This window comes from Leptopilina boulardi, unplaced genomic scaffold, assembly GCF_019393585.1.
Source record: "Leptopilina boulardi isolate dan_hultmark-lab unplaced genomic scaffold, ZJU_Lbou_2.1 LbouV2_184, whole genome shotgun sequence".
Taxonomy (NCBI): domain Eukaryota; kingdom Metazoa; phylum Arthropoda; class Insecta; order Hymenoptera; family Figitidae; genus Leptopilina; species Leptopilina boulardi.
In genome coordinates, this window is record NW_026137734.1 from 74,523 (window position 1) to 86,889 (window position 12,367).

At 28.3% G+C, this 12,367-nt stretch overlaps 1 protein-coding gene across 1 annotated transcript; it reads left to right on the forward strand.

Moving 5' to 3' along the window:
• Window positions 1-1,381: 1,381 nt before the first annotated feature.
• LOC127277846 (putative nuclease HARBI1) lies at window positions 1,382-3,871 on the forward strand. Its single transcript, XM_051299237.1, has 3 exons — window positions 1,382-1,556; window positions 2,592-2,817; window positions 3,064-3,871. The coding sequence occupies exons 1-3, from the start codon at window positions 1,382-1,384 to the stop codon at window positions 3,869-3,871; spliced, it is 1,209 nt and encodes a 402-aa protein (XP_051155194.1).
• The last annotated feature ends 8,496 nt before the right edge of the window (window positions 3,872-12,367 follow it).

Genomic DNA, 12,367 nt, shown 5'->3' on the forward strand with positions numbered 1-12,367 from the left:
AATTATGGCTATTTTCTATCAATTAGAGCATAAATAATTAAAAAAAAAAATTAAAACAATTTTTTATATTAATATAAAGAAAATGAGTTTTCGAAGAAATCGTTCGACTAGTCTTCGAACAGGCCTTCGACTTGTTCTTGGGTTCACTCAATATTTAATATAAAAGCTTTTAAACATCAATATTAATTAATTATGGCTATTTTCTATCATTTGGAGCATAAATAATTAAAAGAATAATATTAAAAACATTTTTTATAATAATATAAAGAAAACGAGTTTTCGAAAAAATCGTTCGACTAGTCTTCGAACAGGACTTCGACTTGTTCTTCGGTTCACTCAATATTGAAAATAAAAGCTTTTAAACATCAATATTAATTAATTATGGCTATTTTCTATCAATTAGAGCATAAATAATTAAAAAAAAATATTAAAACAATTTTTTATATTAATATAAAGAAAATGAGTTTTCGAAGAAATCGTTCGACTAGTCTTCGAACAGGCCTTCGACTTGTTCTTCGGTTCACTCAATATTTAATATAAAAGCTTTTAAACATCAATATTAATAAATTATGGCTATTTTCTATCAATTGGAGCATAAATAATTAAAAGAATAATATTAAAAACATTTTTTATAATAATATAAAGAAAACGAGTTTTCGAAAAAATCGTTCGACTAGTCTTCGAACAGGCCTTCGACTTATTCTTCTGTTCACTCAATATTGAAAATAAAAGCTTTTAAACATCAATATTAATTAATTATGGCTATTTTCTATCAATTAGAGCATAAATAATTAAAAAAAAATATTAAAACAATTTTTTATATTAATATAAAGAAAATGAGTTTTCGAAGAAATCGTTCGACTAGTCTTCGAACAGGCCTTCGACTTGTTCTTCGATTCACTCAATTTTGAAAATAAAAGTTTTTCAACATCAATATTAATTAATTATGGCTAATTTCTATCAATTAGAACATAAATATTAAAAAAAATATTAAAACAATTTTTTATATTAATATAAAGAAAATGAGTTTTCAAAGAAATCGTTCGACTAGTCACTAGGGTGACTGTATATGTCTTGTTAAACAATAATTCGAGGTCCTAAAAAATTCAGAGGTCATAGGGCGACTGTATATGTTGTGTTAAACAATAATTCGAAGAGCAAAAAAATTGATACTTGATAGGGTGAACGTATATGTTTTGTTAAACAACAATTCGAAGAGCAAAAAAAGTCTGACTTCATTTGGTGACTGTATATGTCTTTCGGTGAGAATGTGTAATACTATTATTATTAATTTGTATTCGTGTTATTAAACTATCTTTCTTTTGTGGTCTAAACGTGCTGTGTTTCTGTGATACTATTAATCAGTTTAAGATTTCAAATTATGGAAGAAAATCATGTTTTAGTGAATCCAGGACTTATCATTAGTGCAATTGACATTTTATTAGACGATGATGACATTGATCATGCACATGAAATTATACTGCAAGGGGCAAGACAGGAGCATCCTAAAATACATGGTTATTTTGAGGAAGTAATTCCTCTTTATCCGTTGTCAGGTATGTGTATTTAATTATAGTTCTTAAATTAAAGATAAATTTAAAATTCTCTCATTTAACATTTATGCTCTTTTTGAAATTAATTTTATTTTCTTTATTTATTAATAACTTTTACTTTCTTAAATAAATAATCTATATGGATTATTAATTTGTATTTTGTTTTTAAATAAAAAAAATTGTTATAAAATCGTACAAAAAATATTTCAACCAATGAATAAATATTTCATTTTATAAATATATAAAAATAATTAACATATTTATTAACAAAGTACAGCGATATTTGGAAGTTTGTTTCAAATGAAAATATAATTGTATACATTTTGAAGAAAACAAATTGTCACAAATATCCCTATTGTAAACAAAATAATAGTATTATAGAAATTTTATGATCAAAATATAAACGATGTATAATCATTTTCTTTGATAAATAATTTTTTCATTATTTTCGACCTAAATTTACTTTAAATAATTGAAATTAAAATTCTAGACTACTTTAATAATTTTATCTTAAGAAAGTAAAATTTTTTCAAAATTCACACAATATATTGATTTCTAATTATAAAAAAGCATAAATTAAAAGTACAAAATCAGGGTGTCTATCAATTTAGCAGTTCTAAATTCCCGGGCTTTTGCCGGTTTTTTAAGTAATCCTCCCGGACAATTTTAAATTAAAATAATAGAGTTCAATACATTGTAATTTTTTTAACTAGATAAAAATAAATTGAAAAAACATTTGTTTTCAAAAGGCTTCTTCTTATTCTTCCGAATAGAGTAAAAAAATTTCCAAAAAATAAAATTTTTGAAAAAAAAATCGAAAATATATTTCATTTTTAAAGGAAGGATCGAAAAGAGTTTAAAAAATTATAATTTTCAAGTAATAGCAAAAATACCTTAAAAATTGAAAATTACCGAATTTAAAAAAATATTCCAGGAGTTTTCCCGAGTCGCTAGATACCCTGAAAATAATGATAAATAATAAAGAATATAAATTTAACTAATAATCTTCTTATTCTATAAAATAATTAATTTTTACAGATTTCAAATCACACTTTCGAATGACGAGAACCACGTTCGCTAGACTGGCAGAAACTTTCGCTCCACTATTATTGGGAAACAACGGTGGACCACAAGCTACAGATCCACAAAAGCAATTGTGCATTGCCTTATGGATTTTATGCAATCAAGAAGTTTATAGGTTTTTTATTTTTCAAGCTTTAAGAATAATAAGTGATGCATTATTTCCTAGTGCACACGACTTTCGGTAAATTTTTTTGACTTTCAACTTATTTGGTAAAGTTTTGCCTGGTATGAGAGTAAAAAATATAAGAAATATTAGCTTATTACAACAAATATGTAAAAAGTAGTGGACGTTGGTGAGAATAATTTTTTTTTTTAAACAGTCATTTCGTATCTCAAAAATTCATTCCAATTAGAAAAATTTCTAGTTAATGTTGGATTGGAAATAAAACATCAAATTTTCAATAAATGATAACATTAATTCTAACAGGTCTGTAGCCGATCGCTTTGGTGTATCAATAAATACGGCCTGGAGAATCACCATCAGAGTGGCCGAAGCATTGAACCAGAGGGCAAGAAATTATATCCGATGGCCTGGAGCAAATGCCGTGAGAAGATTAACTGAAGAATTCAGAAACATCGGCGGATTTCCAAATATAATTGGTGCAATAGACGGCTCTCACATCGAAATCACCGCTCCTTCAGAGAATTCAGTCAGCTATATTAATAGAAAAGGATTTCATTCATTATTAGTACAGGGGATTTGTGACATCGATATGAAATTTATCGACGTCTTTACTGGACTCTGTGGCAGTGTTCACGACTCTCGCGTTTGGGCGTTAAGCGACATAAGAACAACTGTAGAAGCAAATCCAGGAAGATTTTTTCCAGAAGATACCCATATCATAGGAGATAAGGCATATGGACTCAAGTTTTATTTAATGACGCCTTATAAAAACCGTGGAAATTTGACTCCAATTGAAGTAAACTACAACTTCATCCACTCGAGACATAGAATGGTGATTGAAAGGGCATTCGCATTATTAAAAGGACGTTTTCGTAGATTAAAACATTTATATCTACAAAATGTTGAATACGGAGCTTTAATAATACTCGCTTGCTGTGTTCTCCACAATATTTGCGTTAATTTAAATGACGAGATTAATCAAGAGATTCTTGACGAGGTAGGGGTACTTCAAATTGAAGATAATGACGACGATAATGATGATGTCAACATTCCAGTCAATAGACGAAATGTAGCTGCTGATGCTGCTGCTCACGCAAAAAGAAACTTTTAATTTTATAAAATAAAATTTTAATAACAATATTGGTTTTAAAAATAAATTGTTTGCTTAGAAAAATAAATCATACCACGCTCATATTGTTATTCTTAACAGTTAATAATTTTTATAAAGTGAAGCTGATGAATCTACAAAGTGTTAAATGAAAATGTTGTAACTTTCAGTTAATTTGAATCTAATCAATAATTTTCGTAATTCAAGAATGATTTTAAACATAAATAATTGTAAAATTAAAAAATAGAAATATGGACCTGTTATAAAAACATGATTTGTTAATAAAAAAAGAATATTTCTTATAAAAATTTCACTTTATTATTTGCAACTTTTATTTGTACCATATACATATACAATGTTTGTTAAATCTTTTTCAGATACAAACGTTTAAAAAGTTTAAACATTTTTAACTCAACAAATACTTAAATATTTTTTTAATCATTTTAGAAACGATTAACTTGTAAGATTTAACACGATCACATGTCGTAAAAAACGTAATAAGAATATTATACTTAAATTATATTATTTATGAAAATGTCTATCAAAAAATATTTAAAAAATATTAAAAATCTTCTTATCAATAGTCAACCAGCTATTAAAAATTATCGTTACTCTTCTATCTTATCTTTTTCAAGTATATTTAAGTACCTTTCCAGACAGGAGGCAATCCTCTGATGAGCTCTGGTTCTTTCTCGCATGGCATCGTACACTTCTCGCAATTCAGAATCTCTCTTCGTCTCTTTCTTCTTAGGTTTCTTCTTCGGTTTTTTCTCCTCCTCCTCCTCCTCCTCTTCATCATCTACTTTATTTTTTCTCTTTAATTTGAATCCATTTAAACTAGAAGCTGTTGAAAGTGGTTTGATTTCAGGTTTTTTGTGCATGTACTCATGAATCATGTCAAAATACTCCCAATGACTTCTGTCAGCTCCACTTTGATTTTGCAAATCAACGTGTTTCTTGTATGTCTGCATTAGACCCGAATACTTGGAAGAACATTTTTCAAAATTCACTGTTGGAAACTTTCCAGATTTATTTATCCTCTTCGCAGCCTCCTTGAAAACATTTTTCTTAAATACGTCCTTCTTCTGATCGTCATTTGTAAGTTCCCGATAACAGTTGACTAAAATTTGAGCCATTTCTTTCGACCATTGAACATCATCGTCTACAAAATAAGTAAAAAAAAGGTTACAAAATAAACAATACTTAATTTTAACGATATTAAATTGATATTTTCTAATTAGTTTAAAATGTAATGAGAGTAAAAGTGCAAAATTGAAACAAAATTCAATTCATCAATTTCTCTGAATTTTTTCTGACATTAAAAAAATGTCAAAATTATAAAATAAAAAAATAATTGTTCAACCCAATGTATGTTATTTATAATTTTATTATAACCTACTTTTAAGGGGTTATAATTTTTAATTGTATAAATTGTAATTAATAAAATATTTATGTTATAAAAGCTTTACTTTCTCAAAACTCTATTTAGTCATAGTATCAAAAAACCTAATTTTTAACGTTTATAAATGTCATATGATATAATGTTTAAAAAGAAAAATATTAATTCCATACAATTTTGATATACTAGAATGACCACTTTCTATAAATTCAAAAAAGGCAAAAGTGATTTTGATTTAAAATTTAAAACTAAAATTTTATTTTTTTTCCCTAACCCTAACACAAAGTTAAAAGATATTTCCAATTAAGAAAAAATTAAACGATTATTTCTAAAAGTCAAAATGAGAATTGAAACCTTGGAAAACTAGAATTTTTGTAGCATTTGTACAATTTTTATATTTTGCAGTACTTTTGACAAAATTATTTGGCTGTTATAAACTATAAAAAACAGAAGTTGTAAAACGAAAAAATATTGTCTGCAGGTATTGCATTTAAGAGAAAAAATACGAATTTACTTATTTATTATATTTTTTATTGTTAAACAAAATTATATTAATACGTACCTTTGTTATTTAATTTTGCACTTGTAGAAGAAGAAGAAGAAGGTTTTGCACTTATAGAACAAGAAGATTTCGCACTTGCAGAAGAGGAAGGTTTTGTAGTATCAGAAGAAAACGATTTCGTACTTGTCGAATTATTATTATTATTATTATTCTCTTTGTTGATTGAAGCAGTTTTATTCTCCAATAGCACTATATACTTTTCTGCGAGATAAATATATCGAACAATGCCTGAAATTTTATTTATAATAAATTTGACGTAACTTATTCATGCTATTTTGTTTTATTTATATAAAAATACAAACAAATATATTTAAATTCCAGTATACTCAGTTTATTAACATAACCCCAATAAATTATTTTTATATTAATAAAATTTAATGAATTGAATTGAAAAGGCCCTTTCAGAGAGTAAAATGAGCTATTGTTTATAAAAATTTGATAAAAACTACGATTCGTAGACAACTTTTAGAAAATATAGAATGTTCATTAATTATTAAAAGGTTTTAACACAAAATAATTTTTTCTACAATTGCACAACTAGTTTTTTTAATATTTGATAAATTTATTACAATTAGTTTTATTTCTTGCTAAAAATAACTTATTTTGAGGTTATATTGATAGGCTAATCAACTTTAGTCTTTAAATAATTATTTTTTATTTTTACATTCTTATCATTAGTAAAATAAATTTTTATATAAATTGAAAACATAACTAATTATACTATTTTCTTTTAAAATAAAGTAAAAATAGAAAACAATACTTACCTTTATTATCGAGAACCTGACACAGAAATGTGCCCTTCTTTTCAGGGTTTTCAATTAAACTATTGTTTAATGAGCATCTAGCAATGAATTTAAAAAGTTGACTGTTGACAGACATTGCGATGCAGCCAATTATTAAAATAATAAATAATTACAATATGCTGAATTAATTCGCACATAACTTGCCTCGTGCGTGCGTGAGCTCCAAGGAACCATCAAGAAAAAGAATTATCAGTTAGGTTAGGCAAAGTTACCTAAAACTTTTAAAGCTTGTTTCACAGCTGCAAGTAACGAAGCAAAAAAAAAAAATTGAATGAGAACCCCTTCGTCCTCAGAGCATGCTGTGAGGATGCATATCGAAAACACTCCATGTGATGTATAGTGGACATTGCATCTATGAATGTGTACAACCAAGGCCAAACAATCAAACAAAAAAAATACTTTCAAAATTCTAAAATTATTTAATAAACATTCGCTAAATCTACTCTATTTTTACATGAAATTTTAAATGTATGATTCAACAATCAAAAATAATAATAAAAAAAAATTATAGGGAATAAGCAAGCGGTTTTTGTATTCCTTTTATTACTGACCATACGAGTACACCGCGACACGCCATATTGTCGGCAATGACTGTATATGTATACACCTTGTCAAATTTTGCTACACTATCGATTTATATAACTTTATTTTATTTCAAATTGATAAAAACTTTTATTATAACAAACTTTAAAAAAAAGAAGAATTACATTAATATAGATCATATGAAGTAAAATAAAAACAATCCTTATAAACTATAATACGTGATACATCAAACATAGTAAATATGAATTTGAACAAGCATAATTATTTAATTAACAAAAAGAAATATTAATAGTAATAATATTTATTATAAACAATAATAATGTGTAATAACCTAATAGAAATAACGATATAAAATATATATGTGTGTCATTGAGGATATTATTGGAGGCATTATACATTAATCCAAATCGAGCTCCTCCTTCACTACTGGAAAAGGTGTAAGTGATACACCACAACCTGGACAATGATTCTCTCCAAAATCAAAAGGGAAAACTCGACCACATGAACAAAACAATGACCCAGATGTCCCAACACTGCAACATTTAAAATTCAAAATTTACATATATGGGGGATCTCGGGTGAAGTGATCAAAGTAAAAAAAAATTTTGTCTCAATTTCGCTCAAACTGGAGTAATTTGTACTTCTATTGGGTGGTAATTTATCGTAAAAAAATTTTTCAATTTGGACCAATATTTACTCGGGGGGAGGGGGTTGAAGTTTATGGGTAGCGTTTTCTTTAATAATTTTTTTTTCTTGAGTATCAAAAAAAAAAATTTTTATCAACATCAGTTTCGATAGCTTTTTTAATGCTCTTTCGATTGAGAACATGCATTTTTGAAAAAAAAAATTTTTGAACCAAAAAAAATTAATTTCAAAATTTTTTTTGACTTTTTCGGGGTAAAAGGTACGATTTTTTTTTTTTTTTTTTTTAAAGGAAAGCTGAGATTTTTTCCTGTAGGGACATATAGTATGGTATTTGGAGAGAAACATTAATGCTCTCTGCATTTTACAGGGTTGAAACTGTTATTGAGTAAATACCTGTATTTCATCAACGTTTAAATTTGGATAATAATAAATGAATAATAATTATATAAAGTGGAATCTTGGAAATTATAAAATCGGTTCAAAAATAAATGTAGCATACTAATAAGAGTTTACTTTATTATAGTAATCAGTCTTATCAAATAAATACTCATTTATATCAATTCATCATTCATTTGGTTATTAATTTATCCATTTATTCGAATATTTGACTGCAATGAGTCTTTATTTGACTAAGAAATAATATGAAATGAATATTTTTTTCATTAAAGTTTTCTTCATAATTCATTACTTACATTATTATTGATGGAGACGACTGCTTTTCCCCGAAAGGACAAAATGTCGAATGGACAAAACGTCGAATGGACAAAATATCGAAAAGCCAAACTGTCGAATGGACAAAATGTCGAATGGACAAAATGTCGAAAAGTCAAGACGTCGCATAGTCAAAACTTCGAAAGGTCAAAATGTCGAAAAGCCAAACTGTCGAATGGACAAAATGTCGAATGGACAAAATGTCGAAAAGTCAAGACGTCGCATAGTCAAAACTTCGAAAGGTCAAAATGTCGAAAAGCCAAACTGTCGAACGGACAAATAGCCAAAACATCGAACGGACAAAATATCGAATCGCCAAGACGTCGAACGGACAAAATGTCGAATAGCCAAAACGTCGAATAGCCAAAATGTCCAAAAGCCAAGACATCGAAAAGTCAAAACTGCGAATGGACTAAATGTCGAAAAGTCAAGACGTCAAATGGTCAAAATGTCGAATGGACAAAGTATCGAGACGTTATTTTGCTCCATTCGCAGTTTTGACTTTTCGAGGTCTTGGCTTTTCGACATTTTGGCTATTCGACGTTTTGGCTATTCGACATTTTGTCTGTTCGACGTCTTGGCGATTCGATATTTTGTCCGTTCGATGTTTTGGCTATTTGACATTTTGTCCGTTCGACGTTTTGGCTTTTCGACATTTTGTCTGTTCGACGTTTCAATCATTCGACGTCTTGGCTTTTCGACATTTTGACCTTTCGACGTTTTGACTATGCGACGTCTTGACTTTTTGACATTTTGGCTATTCGACGTTTTGGCTTTTCGACATTTTGACCTTTCGACGTTTTGACTATGCGACGCCTTGTCTTTTCGACATTTTGTCCATTCGACAGTTTGGCTTTTCGATATTTTGTCCATTCGACGTTTTGTCCATTCGACATTTTGTCCTTTCGGGGAAAAGCAGTCGTCTCCATCAATAATAATGTAAGTAATGAATTATGAAGAAAACTTTAATGAAAAAAATATTCATTTTATATTATTTCTTAGTCAAATAAAGACTCATTGCAGTCAAATATTCGAATAAATGGATAAATTAATAACCAAATGAATGATGAATTGATATAAATGAGTATTTATTTGATAAGACTGATTACTATAATAAAGTAAACTCTTATTAGTATGCTACATTTATTTTTGAACCGATTTTATAATTTCCAAGATTACACTTTATATAATTATTATTCATTTATTATTATCCAAATTTAAACGTTGATGAAATACAGGTATTTACTCAATAACAGTTTCAACCCTGTAAAATGCAGAGAGCATTAATGTTTCTCTCCAAATACCATACTACTAATGTGTCACGTGGTAGATCGCAGCGCAGCGCTAAAGTGAATAAAAAATGTTAATTTTCAAGGTTTAATCTTTCTTGTCCCATTTTTTCAACTATATGTCCCTACAGGAAAAAATCTCAGCTTTCCTTTAAAAAAAAAAAAAAAAAAAAAAATCGTACCTTTTACCCCGAAAAAGTCAAAAAAAATTTTGAAATTAATTTTTTTTGGTTCAAAAATTTTTTTTTCAAAAATGCATGTTCTCAATCGAAAGAGCATTAAAAAAGCTATCGAAACTGATGTTGATAAAAATTTTTTTTTTTGATACTCAAGAAAAAAAAATTATTAAAGAAAACGCTACCCATAAACTTCAACCCCCTCCCCCCGAGTAAATATTGGTCCAAATTGAAAAATTTTTTTACGATAAATTACCACCCAATAGAAGTACAAATTACTCCAGTTTGAGCGAAATTGAGACAAAATTTTTTTTTACTTTGATCACTTCACCCGAGATCCCCCATATGTGTGTATATATGTGTGTATATATGTATGTATATAGAAAGAAAGCAAAAGAAAAAACGCTTACCCTTGTGCAATTTGAGACGAAGACAAATCAAGTCTTGGCGTATAATTTTCCTTAAAAGTAGAGATTAAATGATTTAACTCCACAACTTCTTTAACACAATTTTCCCTCAAACGTTGCAATTGGTTATGTCGAATTTTCCTCAACTCTGCAATTGGAGTGAAAACTGCACCTTTCCGAGGGCGACCCCTTTTTCCTTTTGTTTCTTTTTCCTCCATCATTTTTGCCTCAATACCCTCACTCAGTCTAAGGTCTACCAGAATGGACAACGTTAATTTTAAAATCTTTTCCAAAAAATTATAAAGGTCCGGAAGAGGCGGATTGAATGTAGGACGATCACCTGTAAATTAAAGTAAGGAATTATATAATTCTTAAGGAAGATTATAAATTAATTACGCTAGAATTAATTACAATCATTCCTCAGCTACATGAAATCCTTCACGCAAGAAAAGAAGTTTATTGTTTAAAATATTATTTCTTAAGGAAATTGATGAAACACTTAATAACGCACCGGCACGTTTACATTCTAAGGGTTGCACTACTACAAAATCTACTTCAGTTACATTCCAATTAAAACGATTACGGCATATAGATACAATCGTATTCACCGCACTATCCATTTTTACTTTCCAAAAAGCAACATAAAACAACCCTAAACGATCTTCAACCCGGCGTAATCTACCACTTAATCCGGTAAATTTTGTAGAAAAAGCGTTCGTATTAAGCGCAATGTTGAAGGCACCCGAGTTAACCGAAGAATTATCAATTAAAGACAAATCAAAATTGTTCACAAAATAATCAAAATCTTCTGGAATTGATTCACGTTCAATTTCACTATCACTAGGACTTTCACTTGCGACTTCCATCCTTCGAACATCTCAAGCACAATACATAAAGTATACTACTCACCAACAGACTCTGAAGATGATATCAAATTGGAAAAAGTGTCATCCTCCATTGATTGTCCATAAAGGATAGTAGAAGCCGAAGACGAACACCTATTCTCCATGGTAACTTACAGAATACTGATAATTGCCACTCCTCAACCCCATCAACTTACCACGTGATATAAAAAATGATGACATCAAGAAAACCCATACACAAGCTATACAAGAATATAGAGTTTAAAAGAGATTAGAAATTAACTTACCTAAGAAAGACGGATATTATACCACATCACGTTCTTGAAACAAAGTTATACGATTTCATAAACACACGCATCTAAAAAATTCTTCGACATCATCAAAAACTTTTCACAAATATGCGGTATGTCAAAACTCAAATTCTTGAGTTCTGGAATATAACTCACTCCGAAACATTATACAGTTTATCGGGACGATAAACATTTCAAGGAGGGAGGACTGTTACATCCCGATATAATTTTGCGATTTGATTACTTGGATGAATGCCCCTAATGGCATGTTTCCATATCATCACATATATAAGTACTATTTAAAGAACATTCTACATTATTAAAATTATAATAGAAAATAAGTGCGTTTGCTTATTATTTTGTTAATTAAACGATATAAAAGTCTAATATTTTATATAATAATCAATTGTAGTTATATATTATAAAGATACAGCAATAAAAATTAGAAAACAATTGATTATTATATTGAACGAGAACTAACTTACATGGATAATTAAACAGTAGTCGGTATATTATCTACGCGTATGATAAATAACCGGTTACTGCAATTAGTTAAAACTATGGTCGGTAATATAAAAAGTTCAAATTCAAAAACAATAGGGTAAATGATTGTACACCAATAAACAATGTGTACGTATGTGTATGTATATGTATATATATGTATATATATGTATATATATGTGTGTATATGTGTATGCGTATGTGTATATGTGTGTATGTATATCAGGCCTGATAGATATATAATCAATTATATGCATAAATGTAGATTAGTTTATATCGCAAAGGGGTTGTAATTTTTATTAAACAATGA

Excerpts from the sequence above, each read along its gene's own strand:
- LOC127277846 (XM_051299237.1), top strand. The coding sequence starts at position 1,382 with ATGGAAGAAAATCATGTTTTAGTGAATCCAGGACTTATCATTAGTGCA. Across the intron at positions 1,557-2,591 it reads TCCTCTTTATCCGTTGTCAG|ATTTCAAATCACACTTTCGA; the intron begins GTATGTGTATTT and ends TAATTTTTACAG. Across the intron at positions 2,818-3,063 it reads CCTAGTGCACACGACTTTCG|GTCTGTAGCCGATCGCTTTG; the intron begins GTAAATTTTTTT and ends TAATTCTAACAG.